General features: G+C 42.0%; 1 protein-coding gene across 1 annotated transcript in view; it reads left to right on the forward strand.

The window, feature by feature from the left end:
• aarsd1 (alanyl-tRNA synthetase domain containing 1) overlaps window positions 1–21,681 on the forward strand; it is a 33,606-nt gene extending 11,925 nt beyond the window's left edge. The window contains exons 5-12 of the mRNA XM_080213563.1: window positions 1,516–1,672; window positions 6,389–6,505; window positions 8,366–8,496; window positions 11,135–11,201; window positions 13,611–13,702; window positions 15,175–15,229; window positions 16,678–16,772; window positions 21,203–21,681. Of these exons, the coding sequence (XP_080069689.1) occupies window positions 1,516–1,672; window positions 6,389–6,505; window positions 8,366–8,496; window positions 11,135–11,201; window positions 13,611–13,702; window positions 15,175–15,229; window positions 16,678–16,772; window positions 21,203–21,341 (853 nt within the window). The 3' untranslated portion in view covers window positions 21,342–21,681. The remainder of the gene's footprint in view (window positions 1–1,515; window positions 1,673–6,388; window positions 6,506–8,365; window positions 8,497–11,134; window positions 11,202–13,610; window positions 13,703–15,174; window positions 15,230–16,677; window positions 16,773–21,202) is intronic.
• Window positions 21,682–22,822: the final 1,141 nt, after the last annotated feature.

Genomic DNA, 22,822 nt, shown 5'->3' on the forward strand with positions numbered 1-22,822 from the left:
AAGAGGATAGAGGTGCAAATGTTTAGAAACCAAGGCCGGAATTCTCCAACCTTGCCCATGGCTGGGATTCTCCGGACCCGTTGCAGTGAATGGAGTTTTGGTGAGCACCAAATTATCCGCTCTCACTGTCAGCAGTGGCAGACAAACGAGATCAGAGAATCCTGGCCCTTTATTGTTGGTTCTGAAGGAAGGTCATAGACCTGAAATGTTAACTTCTCGGCTGATGCTGCCAGACCAGCTGAGTATTTCCAACACTTTCTGCCCTTATTTTTTTATTTCTGGGATGCGGGCTCACACGCAACTCAGTCTGATGGAATCAAGTGTTACCTCTTTGTTGGGATGTTATTTGAGATAAGACAGGAGTGATCGCCCCAGTAAAATACCAAACCTGTAAGTGTTCAAAATTGATACCAGGGGTTCGATTCCTGGCTTGGGTCACTGTCAGTGCAGAGTTTGCATGTTCTCCCTGTGCCTGCGTGGGTTTCCTCCGGGTGCTCTGGTTTCCTCCCACACTCCAAAGATGTGCGGATTAGGTGGATTGGCCATGCTAAATTGCCCCTTACTGTCAGGGGACTAGCTAAGGTGAGTGTATGGGATTATAGGGATAGGACCTGGGTGGGATTGTGGTCAGTGCAGACTCAATGGGCCGAGTGGCCTCCTTCTGCACTGTAGGGATTCTCTGATTCTCTATGAATGGTATGCTTTGCTGTATAGCATGCAAGAAACAATACTTTTCACTGTATACGTGTGACAATAATAAACTAGTCAGCACATGGTTCAGAGTGCTAGGAATACAATATTTTCCCTTTTGAGGAATAATGCTTTCACAGCTACAGCTTTCCAGGATATATACTGATTTAGGGAAGATCTTTTTCTAACAAGTTGCTAAGTACTGGACATATGAAAAGTTCTGTACAAGCTTGCCCTGCAGTTGTGATGACTGGAGCAACAGAGTCATAGAATTCTACTATGCAGAAAGGGGCCATTTGTCCCTTTGAGCCTGCACCGATCACAATCCCACCCAGGTCCTACCCCCAGAACGCCGTGCATTTACCCTAGCTAGTGTCCCTGACACTAAGGGGCAGTTTAGATGGCCAATCCACCTAACCCACACATCTTTAGATGTATCTGGGATATTTCCCAATCCTCAGCCTTGTATTCTGGAGACACAAAACCCAAGGCCAATAAGATAAAATAAAACTCTGGAAAATTCCTCTCTTGAGACAATCAAAACTAGTTCAGGCCCCCCCTAAACCCCGAGACAATCAAAATTAGTTCAGGAGATTACATGGAAAATGCATTTATTATCCATTAATTGGCATTTCTCTTCAAAATAATGTAATTGTGGCCCAGTCAGCAAACTGGTCCTTGCACCCCATAATGTACAACCAGTAAAGAAAATAAAATATTCCAGTAGCTTTGGGGAACACAACAAAATGTAATTGATTTTCCAGTTTTGGAAGTTATGCTAGAACATACCTAGCAATTTGGGACGTGTAATATTTGTTTTTGCAGGGAACTGGGCCGGCAGCGTAGTTTCATTGAACTGGATACGCCTTCTGTGACTGGTGAGCAGGTTGAAGCTCTGGAATTAGCAGTAAATGAGAAAATCAGGGAGAACATACCTGTCAATGTGCGAGTTGTGTCTGTGGATGACCCAGAGGTAGAAAAGGTAAATGGAAAGGGACATTTAGTTTTACAGCATTGATACCTTGCTCGCTTCTCCCACAGTCTTTCAGCTTCATTCCCGCTGTCCCGAATCTGCAGATTAAAACTGGGTTTTGGGACAGTGGATGCCAGTATCCAGCCTAGGCGCATCCTTCATAAGCAATGTGAGTCTAGACACTCAGTATCGGCAGGCTATTGTGTAAAAGAACACCAGTTGGCTCAATCCTGTCATTTGGACTTTCAACACTAGTTGGTAATCAGGAAAACAAACCCTGGTTGACTTTTTTCTTTGTCTTGCCCAATGCATTGCAGACATTAGCTCAATTCTGAATTGTAATCTCTTCATAGGCTGAAAATTGAAACTCTATGTGTCTGATTTGTAGGACTTGGTACTACACCAAAGGAGTGTCACTTAAGTAACAATTAAGGAAAATTATTTGCGATGATCCTTTGTATTACATAAATACCCATGGTGTATGAGACACTAACTAAAACTAGGTCGGCACAGTGTCAGTGTTTAGCACCACTGCCTCACAGCACCAGGGACGTGAGTTCAATTCCGACCTCGGGTGACTGTCTGTGTGGAGTTTGCATGTTCTCCCTGTGCCTGCGTGTGTTTCCTCTGGGTGCTCCAGTTTCCTCCCACAGTTCAAAGATGTATGGGTTAGGAGCATTGGCCATTCTAAATTGACCCTCATGTTAGTGGAATTAATTAACAGGGTAAATATGTGGGGTGACATGAATAGAGCCTGGGTGGGTTGATGCTGACTTGGGCCAAATGGCCTCCTTCTGCACTGTAAGGATTCTATGATTCTAGACTGACTTAACTGTTTAAATGAATGATGAGTATGGATGGCCAATGAATGCTTTAGGTCATTATTTGCCCGGGCAAATAATCATTAAAATACAGTTTAATACAGTTTAAAATACAGTTTAAAATCATTAAAATACAGTTAAATGCACAAACTTAATTCAACATTCTATTTAGAACCTGGAAGGCCACGACACTTCTTTGGAATTTGCTTGGTTTTACTGAAAAGAAAGTTGATAATTGTGAAGTACAATGGCAGAAGAAAGTTTTAGTCAAATGAATCTGGATAAATGATTAGGTTAAAGTGAATGACAGGGTTGTAATGCAGACTCAGGTAGCATCTTAGACTTAGGGGGCCAAGTCCAAGGAGCTTTAGATCATATTACAGCTCTCAACTCACTACAGTCTGACTGTTCCCTGAAGCTTAGTTTGCTTTTTTTACACAAGCATGCAATGATGGGCAGCAGAGTGTGTTAGTATCTGTGGATTCCTTGCTGCGATGTTACTAATCCTGAGATCTAATGACAGACTTGGGAGTGTGGCACCAGTTCTCATGTTGTTCCATTGAGATCGAATGTGGCTGGGAGGGCCGCTAGTAGCTTAACATTTTGCTGCTGTTGAGACTGAGAATTTATAAGAGGATGTACTATGTACTTTATCACTGCCAATACTCATTCATTTACAGCCTGAATTTTGCTGCACTTGCTGCTTCTCAAGAGACTCATTGCTGAAAATGTTTGGAGATTCCTACAGATTTTTAGTTTTCATCCTACTCTAATGTTATTGCAACTCCCAGACTTCCGCTATGCAGAACTTGATCAAAGAATGATCAATTAACATTAACGTGTGAATGATTGGGGGAAGGGACAGAAAATGTCAAAACATTTATGTTTTTCCATTGTCTCATAAATTTTAAGGAGTCCTAAGCTAAAGGCATGGTTTAGAATTAATTGTTGTCTGCTCATATGTTTCTGAAGGAGACTGATGATTGAAACAGGCCTGATAGAGCAAGGGTGAATATTGTGGCTGGAGCCACCTGTTCTATGGATGGGGATTTATGTAACTGACTAAAATGGCACGAGGTGGGAAGAGTGAGGTCACTCGCCAATAAAAAGGTTTTATAATGTGAAGTAGTCCTAAAATATACTATGGGCCGAATAGGGTGGGCACTTATCTTGTCACATTACTGCCTGCTCTGAGCCCACCTCCATAATATGAAGAGTAAGTGGACACCAAAATTGGCAGTGAATGATAAACCTGTTTGTTCCATCTTGCTTTGCTTGGGGTATTTTTCAGTGTGAGTTTGTGAGTTGGTTAGTTGCTTAATCTGTTTGGTGACATCACTGTTGTTGGGCATCAGAGATTCCCTGTAGCTAGTGGCAGAACTGACACCAAGCAAGATGACATCCACACCACAGAGCAGTCTAGACCATTGTGGGCAGCTTTCTTTGAGGTCAGTAAACAGTGCAGTCACTTTGATGCTGAAAGCAAAATTCAAGTCAAAGATTGAGGATTCTCCGGCCGTTCGTGCCCCGCCACCACTGCCCGCAAGGACAGAGAATTTGCTGCTCAGACAAATCTCCGTTCACTGGGGTGGGACCATAGAATCCCATTGTTGGGAACGGCCAGAGAATCCCGCCCAATATTTCATATAACTGACTGAGGTGAAACGTTCGATCCAACCTTTTGAAACGGAAAGGTACAGGCTTCAGAGGTATAGGGCTGAATAAAACCGGATGGGTGGTCCCCAACCTCTGCAAACATCATCAGCATGCAACTGACACCCATTGCAACCCAGCCCGCAGACATAAAGTGCTGCGGGGCACATTGACGAGGGCAGAGTGGGATTTCTGCAGTCCTACTGGGGAGGAAGACCCACCTGCTGGAGCTGCCAGTCGATCAAAGTGGACAGTAGTTCCCTCAGTCCCAGCAGTGCCAGGAAAGTGCAATCACCACTGCCAGGACTGCAGGAGGAGATGATCAAGGTCCATGGACCTGGACTCTTGAGCCAGGAGGGTTCGGTTAGGTTAGGTAGTGGGGGGAGGGGTGGATTTAAGGGATAGAGGAGCTAGGAAGGAATGGGATTCAACTTGGCTGACGGGCGGGCTGGCGTGACTACCCCACTATCAGCAGACTCTGAGAAATGACCCAGCCCCTTTCTTCCCATCCATTAAGCATGTGAGTGAAAAAAAAATTGGTCTTCCCACTCCTATTCTACTGCCCACACCAAATGTCATTTAGTATGATAACAAACCTAACTGATCGGAGATTTGTCTAAGCGCCAAATCCTCTGTCCTTGCGGGCAGTGGTGGCAGGGCATGAACGGCCGGAGAATCCCCAGTCTTTGACTCGAATTTTGCTTTCAGCATCAAAGTGACTGCACTGTTTACTGACCTCAAAGAAAGCTGCCCACAATGGTCTAGCCAGCTCTGTGATGTAGATGTCATCTTGCTTGGTGTTAGTTCTGCCACCAGCTACAGGGAATCTCTGATGCCCAACAACAGTGATGTCATCAAACAGATTAAGCAACTAACCAACTCACATTGAAAAATATCCCAAGCAAAGCAAGATGGAACAAACAGGTTTATCATTCACATTAAATCAAATAAAGATTGCTACATACACATGGGATTAATATAGAAGCTGAAATATAAGCCTATAAATCATTTTTATTACCCTAAATGTCCATAGTTTTTTTATTATCAGTTGGAGATATTTTATATATTGTAATGATAAAATGCATTTTTCAGGTTCAGAGAGGTTGTTAGGAGTACTTTTGACATAGTATGCCAATTTAAAACAATATTTTTCAAGGGTTTTACAATGTGAATAATGGCGTAAGGAGCCGACACAGACCAGTTGAAAGATTTATAATTGGTTTCCGTCTGCAAAGGTTTAAACTCTAAAGAGGGTGCAGGAGCAGAAAGATCAGGGTGTATCTGTGCATAAATCATTGAAGGTGGCAGGACAATTTGAGAACAGTTAATAAAACATATAGTATCCTCGGCTTTATTAATGGAGATGTTTAGAATACAAGAGCAAGGAGGTTATATTGAACTTAGATCAGAGACTATTTGGATTCTGCTGGAATATTGCATCTTGTTCTGTGTTCTATACGTTAGAAAAGATATTGGAGAGAGTGCAGAAAAGATTTGTGAGAATGGTCCCTGGGGTAAGAAACTTCAGCTATGAAGATGTATTGGAGAAGTTGGGGCTGTTTTTCTTGGAGAGGAGGGGGTTGAGAGGAGATTTGATAGAAGTAAGTGACAGGTCTGTAAGGGGTAGATAGGGAGAAATTATGTGCTCTCGTGATAGGATTGAAAGCAAAAGAGCGCAGACCTAAAGTAATTGGCAAAAGAAGCAAAGGTGACGTGCAAAGCTTTTTTCCACATAGTCAGTGGCTGAGGCCTGAAATGCACTGTCTGAGAGGTTCAATCCAGGCATTCAAAAGGGAATTTGACTCTAATCTTAAAAGCAAAAATGTGCAAGGTTAGAGGGAGAGGGTGGGGAATGGTACCAGGCGAGTTGCTCGTTCAGTGAGCTGGTGGGCACACAATGGGCTGAATGGCCTTCTGCACTTTAACAATTCTGTGAACGGTGCACTCTATGGAGGATGACATCTGGATTTCTGTGTTTAACTGCACACTGGCGCCTGAAATTGCTGTCCGTTTTGCAAATCATTTGCAGCAAATGCTGATAATTTTGCTACAATTACAATGGCTAAATCAGTGGTTTCAGTAAGTTTTCTGTGCTTTTAAAAAGAGCTGAACTGCTGTCATATTTTAGCTGCAGTGGGATGGTCAAGTATCGGCACAACATTGGTGTGCAACACCACGAGAGATCTATTGTATTAAAAATGACGTAGAATGTTTCATTGGTGTTATTTTATTGTTTCTGTTTGCTCTGTAGGTGAGAAGTCGGGGTTTACCAGATGATCATGTAGGCCCAGTACGAATTATTGACATTGTTGGAATTGATGCAAATATGTGCTGTGGAACTCACGTATCAAATCTCAGTCACCTACAGGTGAGAATATATTAACGTATCTCCATGTGCTTTCAGTGAATTATGGAGTCCCAATTATTTGAAGACAGTAAGGGGCAAATTAGCCTGCGTATGTTCGTGCTCTTAAAGTTTAGATCCTTTGATTTAATTTTGCATCATTAAAGATAAATTTTCCTTCAGAGTTAGGTGCATGGTTTCAATGAAAGGGATTCGCAGATTGCTTCTCTTGTGCTCCCTCTCTAAATAACGTAATTTTTATGAATAGCCATTTATTCAATCTAGCAATCCAGCTACACATTTTTCTACCAAGGTTATCATCAAAGGTAGTCATGTACCTGGCACGAAACCATGATCAGGCAGGGGATGAGGCTGGCCTATTGCACTGGGGGTGTTCTGACGCCTGTAGTCATGGTTTACCCAGGCTGGGGTAGAGTAAAGGCTTAAGGTAGCCAATGTGGTAAAAGCGAGGCTTTACCTCTTGCAATTTTTCAAAGCCGCTATGGTCTTTTGGTTAATGTGAAGCGTTGATTGAGCCCAAGATGGGATGCAATGTCTTGCCTTGTCAGCTTGGATCTGGTTTGTCCCTCATGTGAGGACCAGATTGGACTTGATTTGAATTGGCATTTTTTATTAGAAATAAAGTACCAAGTACCGAAAGGTAATAATAAAAAAGTAGTCTCTAGATTGCTTCTCCGCCTTTTGGCTAAGAGCAAGCATCAGATCGAGCCCAAGTTGAGTTGTAATGTCTTTTCTTATCAGCTTGTTTGTCTCTCGTGGGGACCATGAATTGGATTCAATTTGAATTTGGTTTTTGGAATAAGTAGGGAGATGGATTTAGGTCTGACCCCTCCGCTCGGTGCATTGGCTTTGTAACTTCAAGAATGGACTAATTTTTGTTTACAAAGGTAGTCACTAGAATGCTGACAATCCTAAGAATTATAGCCCTGGACTTTCTGAAGCTGCATGCTGGGACTTGGCTTTGATTTAGGGTTACACTGATCCTGTAATACTAATGATCTCTTGTTCACTGTTGTTTTTCTAAAACCATTGCTGAATTTTCTGTAAATATTTACCATACCACGTTCAGACTATACTAATTGTGCACAAAACTAGAATGGGCAATCATGACTACCCATGAATTTAACTTTACATCCAATGAGCAGAAGCTCAAAGTAGGTTTTTTTTGCTGTAACACATGTGGTCGATTTTATTTTGTCTAGAACTTGTTTCTGCATAAACTAGACAATTTGGAAGATATGCCTACATAACAATTTGAAATATAAACAGACTAATGTGAAAAAGAAAATTCAGATTAGGCAGCATTTGTGTATTTACTTTTGCATTTTTATATAATTTTATTTGTTTGCTAGGTATTCCTTGTGACTGAGTTTGGTTTAATATCACCGTGCTGTTGCATAATACTTAATTCCTATCCTCTAGAGTCACTGATATCTTTCAACCATCAAAAAATAAATTTGGGCAGAATTATTTTTACTGAGGACGACTCGGTGGCACAGTGGTTAGCATAGCTGCCTCACAGCATCAGGAACCCGGGTTTGATTCCAGCCTTGGGTGACTGTCTGTGTGGAGTTTGCACATTCTACCTGTGTGGGTTTCCTCCCGGTGCTCCAGTTTCGTCCCACACTCCAAAGAGCTATAGTTTAGGTGGACTAGTGGGTTAAATGTGTGGGGTTACAGGAATGGGGTTGGGTGAGCCTGGGTAAGCTGCTCTGTCAGAGAGTTGATTCAGACTTGATGGGCCAAACACTGCCTTCTGCACCGCAGGCATTCTATGATGATGATGATGATGATGATGAAGATCTGATTGTAGATCTAGATTGAAAATCTTGATAATCTATGTGCCTTTGTCTATTGGTTCAGGCCATTAAAATTTTAGGGACGGATAAAGGAAAGAAGAACAAAACAAATTTGATTTTCCTGGCTGGGAATAGGGTACTGAAATATGCAGACAGAAGCTACGCAGTGGAAAAGGCGTTAACCACCCTTCTCAAGTAAGTAGAATGCTTTTACCAGCATGTCACATTGTAAAGGTATTGGTAGAGTTGTGCCCATTTCTGGAATAAATTGATAAATAGCATTGGAATAAAATACATCTTGCATCTGAAACATGACTTTAAAATTTGACTTATTTCATTGACAGTTTATATGCTGACATTATGGTTTGAATATATGGTTAATTAATGAGGGCGGACTGAGCAGCTTTGGTCAATTCTGTTCAAGGTGAGAGAGCTGAGGAGGTCGAGGTCTGGGGATATCTGCAGCTGCTTTTGTATCATAGAAACATAGCATTAGGAGCAGAAGTAGGTCACCGTATGGGCCTGCTCCGCCATTCAATATGATCATGGCTGATCCTCTATCTCAGCACATTACTCACATGCTCTCCTCTTAACCCTTGACATCTTTAAACTCTGTCCTTCTTAAATATATTCGGTGACTTGGCCTCCACAGCCTTGCGTGGTAAAGAATTCCACACGTTTACCACCACCTGAGGGAAGACGTTTCTGCTCATCTCAGTCCGAGAAGGCCTAATCCATATGATGAGACTGGGACCCCTAGTTCTAGCCCTGGCAGTCAAAGGAAACAGTATCCCTGCACCCAGTCTGTCCAGCCTTGTCAGAATTTTACACATTTCAAAGAGATCCCCTCTCATTCTTATAAACCTCAGTGAATACAGGCCAACTCGACTCAATCTCTCCTCAAATGACAATCCTGCCATCCCAGGAGCCAGTCTGGTAAACCATTGCTGCACTCCCTCCGTACTCTACCTTTCTTAGGTAAGGGAACAGTATTTCCACGTGTAATTCCAGGTATGATTTCTCAAAGGCTCTGTGAAGCTGCAGTAAAACATCCTTGCTTCTGTACTCAAGTCCTCTTGCAATGAAGGCCGACATACCATTTGCCTTCCTAACTGCTTACTGTACCTGCATGCTTGCTTTCAATGACTGGTGTACAGGTCAACATATATCAACATTTCCCAATCTTATCACCATGTAAGTAATACTCTGCCATTCTGTTTCTCCGTCTGAAATGGATAACTTCACATTTATCCATGTTATACTGCACCTGCCACATAATTGCCCACTCACTCAACTGTGTAAATCACCTTGAAGCCTCTTAGCATCCTCCTCACCAATCACATTCCCACTAAGTTTCATGGTCGTCAGCAAACTTTGAAATAATACAATTGGTTCCCTCATTCAAATCATTGATATACATTGTCAATAGCTGAGGCTCAAATACTGATCCTGCGGGATCCCACTAGTCACCACTTGCCATTTTGAAAAGTGCTCATGCTCCACTTTACAAAAGTATCTTGTTATAATTCAGGTCAGAAACTCCAAAGTGTTTTATGAAGCCCACCTGGATCATAAGTTTTGTACTTTGAATTTGACTAGAATAAACATGATATGCTTCACTTCAGGTATGATTCAAATGACCCACCAAGGAGCTTTTATTAAACAAAGTTTATTTAAGAATATAGTTGACATGTATAGAAAGAAAATTAGCAATAACTTTTACCAATTACAAACAAAAACAAAACAACTAACGGCAACGGTGGTGGAGGTGGATTCGATAGGGTCTTTTAAGAGACTTTTAGATAAGTACATGGAACTTAGTAAGATGGAGGGTTATATCTAAGCCTCTAAGGTTACTAGGCTTAGATATGTTTGGCACCACTTTGTAACAACTTCAGTTACATGTTCGGCACAACTTTGTAGGCCAAAGGGCCTGTACTGTGCTGTAGTTTTTCTATGTTTCTAACCAGAATAATATATAACTCTTAACAAATATATTTAAGATGTTCCAATCAAACAAAAACTTCCCAAAGACAAAAAACCCTTTCCATAGGCTTAACACAGCAAAGACTAATTCTCACGTGATACTGATACTGAGTCCTTTGGTTGGAGAATTGAAAATCCCGACCCCTCAGCCCTGTAACTTCTAGCAGCCCTCTCACACTTCAGAACAGTTTGAAATTAGAACAGCTTCCCAGAACACGAGGAAGACACTCTGGACAAGCCACAACAGCGGATATTCTACTCCAGGAAGGCAAGATGCCTTGCTTTCAGTGAACCAGTTGAATTTCCAAAATCAGGGAGAGAGAGAGAGAAACACTTCTTTTTAGCTTTATGTCTCTTCTAAAACTAAAAACTGCAGCCAGCCAAAACAGAAAATTGAACCTTAAATTCACTCGGCAAACGAAAAAAACTGTCCAAAACACATGATCTTCCCCTAACAATGCAGGAGCATAAGAGATTCCAGAGTAGAAATAAACAACCCCTTTTAAACCACTGAAGGAACAATAAAAAGACTTCCAGCAGACAGCCTGGCAGCAATTAAATCAAAACAGCTTATAGTTGCAGAGAACATGATTTGAAAAAAAGTGTTCTTAAAATTACATTAATGTGTAATTTTATTCAAAGATTTATGGGGGGCGGGGGGGGCGCGCAGGAGGAATCCAAACCAATGTAGTCAATTGTTTTCTGTGTCTTGACAGAATGTAGCAAGAATGTCTTATACACTTAAAACAAAATGTGACATTGAATTTTTTTTTAGAATTTCTGTGGATCTTAAGTGAATTTATCAATGAATTTGGTTGCTATGAATTTTGTTCACTTATCTCTACAGGAATGGCCCAGAGGAACACGTTGAAGCTGTGGACAAAATGCAAAAATCAGTCAAATTACTACAGAAGGTAGTGCTGGTGTTTCAGTCTTATTGTACAAATTGTCATTTAAGAACTTTAATTGTTTAAAGTTTGTATAGTTTATTTATTAGTGTCATAGATAGACTTGTATTAATACTGCAGTGAAGTTACTGTGAAAATCCCTTAGTCGCCACACACTGGTGCCTGTTCTGATACACTGACGGAAAATTTAGCATGGCCAATCCACCTAACCTGCACATTTTTGGATTGTGGGAGAAAACCCACGCAGACACGGGGAGAATATGCATACTCCACACAGACAGTGACCCAGGCCAGGAATCAAACCTGGGTCCACGGTACTGTGAGGCAGCAGTGCTAACCACTGTGCCGTCCAATTGCCAACTAATATCTGGTCTAAATAATGTTGAAATTATTACAGTGAAAATGTTGGGCAGGATATTCACATTCTCCATGTGTGTCTTGCAGTGGCAGGAGCAACCTGCCGTTGGCTGGCGCAGGATCTTCTAGCCCTGCCGCTGTCAACTGATTTTCATAGAACTCCTACAGTGCGGAAGGAAGCCATTCGGTCCATCAAGCCTGCACAGACAACAATCCCACCCAGGCCCAATTGCCCTTGCATGATATATTTGCTCTGTTAGTCCCCCGACACCAAGAGGTAATTTAACATGGTCAATCCACCCAACTTACACATCTTGGGACACAAAGAAACAATTTTGCATGGCCAATCCACCTAACCCGCACATGTTTGGAGTGTGGGAAGAAACCGGAGCACCCAGAGGAAACCCATGCAGACGCAGGAGAGAACGTGCCAATTCCACATGGTCACCCGAGATCAAAATTGAACCTGGGGCCCTGGCGCTGTGTGGTAGCAGCTGTAACCACTGTGCTGCTTGTTGTATGCATCACCTGCCACCAAGGAATCCATGGCGAGACTGAAAAATCCTGCAGTCAGGAACAGCCAGAATGTTTTGGCCATTCTTTAATGAAGATTTTGAGGAAGAGAATGTGTTAATGAAAATTATGTTAAACAATGTTGAACTGTGAGAATAATTTACACCTAGAAACGTAAGCTCTTTTGAAGATTCGTTATAATAATTCCAGAAATTGTGTGAAAAGGTTTTTTCTCACATCACATTTGCTTCTTTTGCAAATTACTTTAAATCTGCGCCCTCTCATTCTTGATCCTATTATGAAGGGGAACATTTTTTCCCTATCTACTCTCTCCAGCCTCCTCATGATTTTAAACATTGCTATCAAATCTCCTCTCAGCCTTCTTCACTCGAAGGAGAACAGTCCCAACCTCCCCAGTCTATCATAACTAAAGTTTCTCATCTCTGGAATCATTCTCGTAAACCTCTTCTGACCTCTCCCCAGTGTGTTTCCATTTTTCCTACAGTGTAGCACGATATTCCACAATATAACTAGTGTTATAACTTCAGCATAGCCAACTTGCTCTTGTATGCCTATGCTCCTATTAATAAAGCCCAGAATACTATATGCTTTGTTAACTGCTCACTCCATCTGTTCTGCCATCTTCAGTGGTCTGTGCACATACACACTCAGGTCCCTCTGCTCCTGCACCCTTTTTAGAATTTTACCCCTGTGGTATTGTCTCTCCATGTTCTTCCTATCACCATCTCACACTTCTCTGCATTGAACTTCATCTGATGGCTATCTGCCCACCCCACCAACTTGTCTAGACCCTTTTCAGTTTCTACACTGTCCCCCCTTGCAGTTTGTAATTCTCCCAAGTTTTGTATCATCTGCAAACTTTGGAACTGTTCCCTGAATAACAAGATGTAAACCATTAATATATATCAGGAAAAAAAAGTTCCCAATACTGACCCTGTGGAACACTACTACAAACCTTCCTCCAGCCTGAAAAATATCCATCTCAGCTTCCAATTATTCAGCCAATTTTGTATCCATGTCGCTGCTGCCTATTTTATTCCATGAGCTATAACTTTGCTCAAGTCTGATGTGTGGCACTGTATCGAATGCTTTCTGAAAATCCATATACACCCTATCAACAGCATTGCGCTCTTCGACCTCTTCTGTTACCTCTTCAGAAAACCTCCAGCAAGTTAGTTAAACACCATTTACCCTTTAGAAGTCTGTGCTGGCTCTTCCTTTCTCATTGCGACTACTGTATGTAAGCAGGTAGGGGGTTTTAGTTAAGTCGGCAGCATGGTCAGTGCAGGCTTCGAGGGCTGAAGGGCCTATTCCTGTGCTGTAATTCTCTTTGTTCTTTGTTATTGCACAGTACTGGGAATAAAGCCTTTGTAAAATCTACCCTGTAATCGTGGTAAGCATTTGTATTCTATGGCTGTCAGCATAAGCTTTACTTGATAGTGTTTATTTTGAACCCTGTTGGGAAAAGTTAAACCCTTGGGCGGAACTTTCACGTAATATGTTTTTCTTTTCTGTGCTCTACAGAACAATCTAAACCTGCTTCGGGATATGGCTCTGTTAACAGCAAAGAACTTTAAGAGTGATCTGAACAAGGGAAAGTTATTCGTTTTGCATAGGTGAATAATTTGATATTTCGCCAGCATTCTTGATACTGTAGATACACCAATGATGATTGAGTTTGGAACACAGCTCCTGTGTTTTGGACTGAAAAAATGGCAGAGTGTACAGGTCACAATGTTGGCTGCTTTAAGTAAACAATGTAATAAATTGAATGCAGGTCACATAACCTGCTCACACTTGCTTGCAACAGTAGAATACATGTGGTGGAAGCAGAGTTTATAGGCTGGGTCACAGACGTTTCCAGTGATTTCTGAAGTTAGACAATAATCAGTTGAAAGAAATCGCAAGTATATGAGCACTTTGTTAATCTAAAAATGACCTTTAATGATGTGTACAGATTCAGTGCGCATCAAGAAAATTGACAGCTGCAACACCTTTTTAAACCAGGGATTTTAGTATCAAGGCAGAACGATGATTAGCTCTCTCTCATACCACCGTGAAGTTTCTTCTTGCTCTTGAACGTTCTTGTGCTAGGCAAAGTTTCCTAAGGCTCATTCAAGTGCAGTAAACAATCTATATCCCATTTTTATGTTATTTTTGCCAGTTGGAATGTGAGTTAAATTTTTTAAAAGTTCTATTTAGACCGCAGGGCTGTTGACTGGGCCACCCAAAATTGTGTGAATCCACAAGCACCCTTTTGACTGTGAGCCCTCCTGTCTCTATGAAACCAGTGTGGCATCTGCTGTCGCCTTTTGTCCATGTGAACTCTGATGTTGCACTTCTAGTTGGCTTTCTCAAAGATTCCCAACTTTCAGGACTGTTTTTCAAATTAAGTTGTCTTGAAAATCAAAGATCTGTTTGAAGCTTTGCAGTTTCTGCACACTGCTATTAAATCTCAAATATTCATTGTTACTGAAGTGTAGACGTCAGTAGAAAGAAAGACTTGTATTTACATATCACTTTTCACAACTTTGGGATGTCCCAAAACATTTTACAGTCAATTAAGTACTTTTAAAATGTAGTCACTGTTGTAATTAGTTCTTGTTGTGTTGTACAGTACCTGACCTGGAATGTTTGACACTGGTACTGATGCCTAAGGTAGCCGTGATGTGGAGATGCTAGTGTTGGACGAGGGTGGGTACAGTAAGAAGTCTCACAACACCAGGTTAAAGTCAAACAAGTTTATTTGGAATCAGGATCTTTTGGAGTGCTGCTTCTCCTTCTCCTGACAAAGGAGCAACGCTCCGAAAGCTTGAGATTCCAACTAAACTTCTTCAACTTTAACCTGGTGTTGAGACTTCTTACTGTACCGAAGTTAGTGTGTTGTTCCTCGCGCCAACATTCCTTTTAACATTGTAAGCTGTTTAAAAATAAAGTTTAATGAAACGTAATGAGAGTATTGGAGTATGTACAGTCTGAGCAACAATCTATATTCTCATATCTCCAATGTTTAATATCAAAATTGTATTGTACTTTATGAACTGCTCTTTTAAAATTGTTATGCTTATTTCCATTCATTTTATTTCAGAAAGGATGGGGACAATGAATTTATGAACATTATAGCAAATGAACTTAGTGCTGAGGTAAGGTGCAGCACCTTTATTAACTAACGCAACGTGAAATAGAGCTTATAAAATGCATTTTTATTTATTCCGCAGGTTCTTGTTGATTCAATTAGTCTGTCATCCGCTTTCATTACTTCTTATTCCCACCAAAGTTTACCATTCTCACGTTTTGTTTTCATAGTTGTCTTATTGTATTGCTTACTCTCCAGCATTTTTATTTGTTCCTCCCCTGCCTCTTCAAATCCTCTGCTGTTTCTTCCACTCCTTTGCGAGTCATTCCACCGCTAACTGAATGTGTAAATGAGCTAACTATTCCCATTCTCGTGCTACTGTGGAGCTGATTACGAGGCCACGTGGGCTGACGGTCCCCTGTTTCTGAAGTGACTAATATGTTCACGGGTGACACAGTTGTTAGCACACTTGCCTCACAATGCCAGGGACCCAGGTTCAATTCCGGCTTGGGTCACTGTCTGTGTGGAGTTTGCAGGTTAGCAAGGTAAATGTATGTGGTTATGGAGATAGGGCTTGGATGGGATTGTGGTTGGTGCAGACTTGATGGGCTGAATGGCTGCCTTCTGCACTGTAGGATTCTATAATTCATTGTACCTCACTTCAAATGGCAGCAGGGTTCAGACGTGAAATTGGTTTGGCAGTCACACTTTATTTGTTACTTTCACAAGTGACCATCACAAAACTATCTGGAGTTGGTCAGTAATTGGAATTAAATAGGTAACCCATCCAATAAGGCCACAGAGAAGACCTTTTCCTCAATCTGGCTATCCTGAGACTCCACTGAGTTGCAGTTATGTAACACCTTTCACAACCACTGGGCGTCTTAAAAGTGCTTTACTGCCAATGAAGTACTTTGAAGAATAGTCACTGTAGTAATGTAGGAAACAGCAGTCAGTTTGCTCACAGCATCTCCCACAAACAGCAACGTGATAACGATCAGATAATCTGTTTTTGTGGCGTTGATTGAGGAATAAATATTGGCCAGGACAGCAGGATAAATCCCCTGCACCTTTTTGAAAATGGTGCATGAGATCTTTTATGGCTACTGAAAGGGCAGGTGGGACCTCAGTTTCTCGACTAAAAGGTGGCAACTCAAAAATGCAGTGTTCTCTGAGAGTGTCAGCCTTGATTTTTGTGCTCAAGTCCTGGAGTGGGACTTGAACCCACAAACTTCTACCTCAAGAGGTGACAGTTCTACCCACTGGGCCACAGCTGATGATAGAAGAGTATCGCATTAGTGCAACTCTTGTATAGTTGATGTCAAAGAGTATTGTTGGAGCAACCTTATGATATTTTCACCTAATCCCTTCTGTCTTAAAGCTGTCCAACTTTGGACTTTTAGCACTGATGCCTAAGTTAAAAGAAGAACAATTTTGCTGCCTCGTATTAAATCGTATCACCTTGATAAACAAAAAAATGTTGAAGATCAGCTGCTGTTTATTGTGTTTCGTTAGGTCGTACTTCTGTTCCTAACAGTTGGTGATGAAAAAGGAGCAGGATTATTCCTGTTAGCAGGCCAAGTGGACGCTGTTGAAGCTCTAGGATCAAAGTAAGATCTTATTGCCTAATTTCCGTAACTGTTGAAGCAGCTTGCAAAATAGCTACTTTATTGCTCCATATAGGTTAGAATTTTTTTTACACAATATAGATTGATTATGAGAGGATATTTTCAACCCCTCGTATCATTTGATGGTGGCGAGGGTGTGTGGCGGCACAGTTGTTAGCACTGCTGTCTCACAAAGCCAGAGACCAGTGTTTGATTCCCAGCTTAGGTCACTGTCTGTGCTGCGTTTGCATGTTCTCCCCATGTCTGTGTGGGTTTCCACTGGGTGCTCTGGTTTCCTTCTCACAGTCCAAAAGATGTGCTGGTTTGGTGCATTGGCCAAGCTCAGTTCTCCCTCAGTGTAACCAAACAGGTGCTGGAGTGTGGCGACTAGGGGATTTTCATAGTAGCTTCATCGCAGTTTAATGTAAGCCTACTTGTGACACTAATAAATAAACTTAAACTTTAAAAGTGAATACTCTGTAACTGTGAGCACCGTAGTTATGGCCATTTAGATTTAAGCATTTGGCAGCCTTGATACAAAAAGCTAATACTCATGTAATGAGAATCTATCTGATCCTGTTTGAGGGTGGAATGTTTGATAATAGTATTATCTCCCTCATGGAATCAAAACCTAATATAACCCATTTCTCCCCATAGCATACTTTTGGCTAGATATGTAACAATCATAGGTGTGGTGGATTCTGTTGGTTTTATCCTCCTAGGTGAAGGAAGCTGGGGATTAGGGGGAGACGATGGCCAAGTGGAGTTATTGCAAGACTATTAATCCAGAAACACAGCTAATGTTCTGGAGACCTGGGTTCGAATCCTGCCACGGCACATGGTGGAATTTGAATTCAATAAAATATATCTGGAATTCAGAATCTACTGATGACCATGAAATCATTGCCAGAAAAACCCATCTGGTTCACTAATGTCCTTAAGGGAAGGACATCTACCATCCTTACTCTGTCTGGCCTACACGTGACTCCAGAACCACAGTAATGTGGTTGACTCTCAACTGTCCTCAAAGGGGAACAAATGCTGGCCAGCCAGCGACGCCCTTGTCCCTCAAACGAGTTTTAAAAAAAAAGTTGAGAGCCAAGAAAGCAATAGAAGATTCTATCTTCTATTCAATCTACATATTGAAACATATTGATTTCAATCTACATATTGATTGGTCGACCCATGCTGGACGTGGTAGGCTTGAGGAAGAGTTCTTGGAATGCTGCTGCGATAGTTTCCTTGAGCAGTGTTTGTTGGAGCCGACGAGCGAGCTATCTTGGATCTGGTGTTATGTAATGAGGCAGGTAGAATTAGGGACCTTGTGGTGAAGGATCCTCTTGGGAAGAGTGATCATTATATGGTGGAGTTTCTGATGCAGATGGAGGAGGAGAAAGTGGGTTCCCAGACCTGTGTCCTTTGTTTGAACAGAGGGGAGTACAATAGGATGAGAGAGGAATTGGCGAATGTTGATTGGGGGAGCACATTGGAAGGTAGGTCTGCTGAGGAACAGTGGAGGATCTTTAAGGAGATCTTTCTTGGTGCTCAGCAGAAATTTATTCCGATGGTTAAAAAGGATCGTAGGAGGAGAAATAATCAGCCGTGGATAACAAAGGAGGTAAAGGAGAGTATTAAATTAAAAGCAGATGCGTTTAGAGTAGCTAAGAGTAGTGGGCGAGAAGAGGATTGGGAGAGGTTTAAATATCAACAAAGAATGACGAAGAAGTTGACAAAGAAGGGTAGGATAAACTATGAAGCTGGGCTAGCGCTAAATGTAAAAAAAGATAGTAAGAGTTTTTATAAATATATAAAAAGGAAGAGGCTGACTAGGGTGAACGTTGGACCCTTAGAGGATGAGAGGGGGGACTTAGTGGTAGGGGATGGGGAAATGGCTGAGGCCTTGAATAACTTCTTTGTTTCGGTCTTCACAGAGGAGGACGTGAATAGTTTGCTGGGTGTTAGCGATGGAAAGATGGTAGGAGTGGAGGGCCTGAATGACATTATTGTTACTAGAGAGGCAGTGCTCGACAGACTGGAGGGACTGATTGTGGACAAGTCCCCAGGACCTGATGGAATGCATCCAAGGGTTCTGAAAGAAATGGCGGAGGTGATAGTGGATGCCTTGATGATTATTTTCCAAACCTCGCTGGATTCCGGGGAAGTGCCGGAAGATTGGAAAACGGCTAATGTTACGCCATTGTTTAAGAAGGGTGGCAGGCAAAAGGCAGGGAATTATAGGCCGGTTAGTTTAATGTCTGTTGTAGGTAAAATGCTAGAATCCATGATCAAGGAAAAAATACTAAGGCATCTTGAGGAGAATTGTTTGATAGAGCAGACACAGCACGGTTTCGTTAAGGGGAAGTCGTGTCTGACGAATTTATTGGAGTTCTATGAGGATGTGACTAGGGCAGTGGATAGACGAGAGCCGGTAGATGTGGTGTTTCTTGATTTTCAGAAGGCGTTTGATAAGGTGCCGCACAAGAGGTTATTACAGAAGGTTAGGGGGCGTGGAGTTGGGGGTAGAGTGTTAGCGTGGATAGGGGATTGGCTGTCAAATAGGAGGCAGAGAGTGGGGGTCAATGGGTGCTATTCGGATTGGAGGTTGGTGACTAGTGGAGTGCCCCAGGGATCGGTGCTGGGGCCTCAGCTATTTACCATTTATATAGATGATCTGGAGGAGGGAACCGAATGTGTGGTGTTGAAATTTGCTGATGACACCAAGAGTGGTGGAACGGCAAATTGTGCGGAGGGTGTGGAAAGTCTGCAGAAGGATCTAGATAGGCTGGGTGAATGGGCCAGGAACTGGCAAATGGAATTTAATGTTGGCAAGTGTGAAGTTGTCCACTTTGGTAGGAATAATGGTAGGAAGGACTATTACTTACATGGCGAAAAACTGCAGCAGGCAACGGTGCAGAGGGACCTCGGGGTCCTTGTGCATGAGTCGCAAAAACCCAGCCTGCAGGTGCAGCAGGTGGTCGGGAAGGCGGATGGGATGCTGGCCTTTATAGCGAGAGGGATTGAATATAAAAGTAGGGAGGTCTTGCTGCAGCTATACAGGGCACTGGTGAGGCTGCAGCTGGAGTACTGTGTGCAGTTTTGGTCGCTGCACTTACGCAAGGGTATTTTGGCCTTGGAGGGAGTGCAGAGAAGGTTTACTAGGCTGATACCAGAGTTGAGGAGGTTGAACTATGAGGAGAGGCTGAATAAACTAGGCTTGTACTCGTTAGAGTTTAGAAGAATGAGGGGAGATCTCATTGAGACGTATAAGATGATGAATGGGATGGATAGGATAGAGGTGGAGAGACTCTTCCCGCTCAGAAAGGACAGTAGGACTAGAGGGCACAGCCTCAAGATAAGGAGGGGGGGGGGGGGCGGTTTAGAACGGAGTTGAGGAGGAACTTCTTCACTCAAAGGGTGGTGAATCTCTGGAATTCTCTGCCCGTTGAAGTGGTGGAGGCTGCCTCGCTAAATATATTTAAGACGCGGGTAGATAGGTTTTTGATAGGCAAGGGGATTAAGGGTTATGGGGAGAGGGCGGGAAAGTGGAACTGAGCCACGACAGATCAGCCATGATCTTATTGAATGGCGGGGCAGGCTCAAAGGGCTAGATGGCCTACTCCTGCTCCTATTTCTTATGTTCTTATGTTCTAAGTTTGTTTTTAATAGGTGAAACAAGTGAGGTAATTCTAAAGAGGTACTGTTTTTAAAAAAAAGTTTTCTGGTTATTATTTCAATTCCACACACACTTGGCAACCACTGTAAGAAATGTGGAATGAGGCAAGTCAGTTTGTTGCTATGTTACTTAGGAAGGAATTCTAATTTTCTAAATGTCCAACTGTCTCATCAGAACTCTTCAGATATGGACAATAAAAATGGAACAAAACTTACTCCAACTTATAAATCAAAGAAAGGGCTTAGTAAAGAAATATTGTTACTCCAAACTTGAGGCCTCATTCTGGGCCAATCCAAGCCCTCCACAATTCTACACAGGTTCTTATTTATAATGATTCAGCTAGTCAGCTGACTATTACATCACTCTGTAATTGGTTCCTTGGTTTACTGGATCAGCTGACCCTTACATCTTGTTACCATTGGTCACACTGCATCCAATAAAAAGTTGTCACCGGTTACATTCTAACACCAACTCCTGGCGGCGGGGGGAGAGAGTGAAGTTTTTTTTGCCTCATTTAATCAGGTTAGCAACTATGTAAAAGGGAATGAAACTGAGGTGAGAGATTAGTTATGCAAATTAAAAATCTTATCAGATACTGTCTGCCCTACAAGTAATGAAAACAGAGATGCCGTGTTCCACGACTGTTTATTGAGTAAAGGTAGTTACGAGGAAGTAGCACAGCTCCAGTAAACTTGGCAGGAGAAAGTGATTCTCTGACTATCTATTTTAATGGATGTTTTGGTTTGGATTTCCAATGCAGAGTTGCTCAAATCCTTGATGGAAAAGGTGCTGGAAAACGGGGACGTTATCAGGGAAAAGCAAACAAGATGAGCAAACGGACAGAGGTGGAGGCCCTCCTTCAGCAATACGTGAGCACATTGGACACAAAAGAGGAATGAGCGCAGAAAATGAACACGGATGTAAATTTACATGTGTATGTTTATCTTGCCAGAAAACATTCTTCCTCTTACCCATGTGTTCACTTAAATTATTCTTACAGTACACATGCACCCAACAACAAAATTTGTGGCCTGAAACTGGCTCGGAAGGGAAGTGGGGTGAGATTACCTGTTCCAGTGAGTGCCATTCCTTTTCTTTGCCATGTTGGGGCCAGCTCATGACCACAAATTCAGTCTGTGTTTACACTGCAACTGTAGGGTCACTCCGTTCACTCAACCAAGTTTTATGTTAATCTGTTCTTGGCTTGCAACATAATAAATCCATCCTTTTGTTCTTTAAAGCAAAGTTGTTTTGAAGTGTTATTCAACTATAAATTAAAGGGAATTATGTTCACAACAACTTCAACGTAGTGAGATGTCCCAAGATGCTTCACAGGAACATTATAGTATCACACTGAGCCACGCAAGGAATTATTAGGTCAGGTGACCGAAAGCTTGGGCAAAGATGCAGGTGTTAAGGAGGGTCGTAAAGGAGGGAAGCAAAGTGAGGGAAGGGTATTGCAGAACGTTGAGGCCTAGGCACCAAAGACATGACCATTAATGGTGGGCCAATAATAATTGGGAGATGCAAAAGAGGCCAGAACTAAAGGAACAGATATCTCAAGAGGGTTGTGGGGTTAGAGGAGATTACAGAGATTACGTGGAGGGATTTGAAAACTACAATGATTTTATAATCAAAACATAGCTTAACTGGGTGCCCACTGTAGGTCTGTGAGCACAGGGGTGGTTGAGGAATAGGACCTACTGTGAGTTGAGACACAGGCAACAGTGTTTTGGATGATGTTTCGGATGACCTCAAGTTTACAAAGCATAGAGTGTGGTGGACTAGCCAGAGATGTGTTGGAATATGTTTGATATATTTTTCAGATGTACCCATTTAAATAGGAATTAATAATGTAGGTAAGGCAGGCTAACATGCTCTGTCCAATAGATCTGCAAAATAAACTTATTTCCCAGATCTTTTCCCAGGAATGTGATAATTGCTGCCAGCCAGTAATTCCGAGACTCAACACTTTTGTTGGTAACCTCAGTTGCTGCTTACAGTAATGTTTCTAACCATTTAGAATTATATTTGTAAATAGGCAAATGGTGAAAGTACTGATGAGCAGCATGTGTGATTCCAACTGGGTGCAACACCAACACCGGGGCTTCTCTGTGGGCAGGCAGCAAAGATTTACAGAGGCAGCCAACAGGGGAACAAGGAAAACAGAGCATTAGTACTTCAGGGGATGGAAAGAGATGGTGTATCAGGACTCCTTTGTAGAGGCAGTAGCATTGGCACTCAGTTTTGAAGTGTCCATTTCAATTTAATATCTACGGTACAAACAATATATTGAAAGGTGCCAGGCTATGTCAATTGCACTGCATAGAAACGTACTCATTTAATAAGTGTATCACCATCCGTATTAAAGATCAGTGTT

Source organism: Carcharhinus amblyrhynchos, chromosome 27, assembly GCF_965287045.1.
Source record: "Carcharhinus amblyrhynchos chromosome 27, sCarAmb.v2.hapA, whole genome shotgun sequence".
NCBI classification, from domain to species: Eukaryota; Metazoa; Chordata; class Chondrichthyes; order Carcharhiniformes; family Carcharhinidae; genus Carcharhinus; species Carcharhinus amblyrhynchos.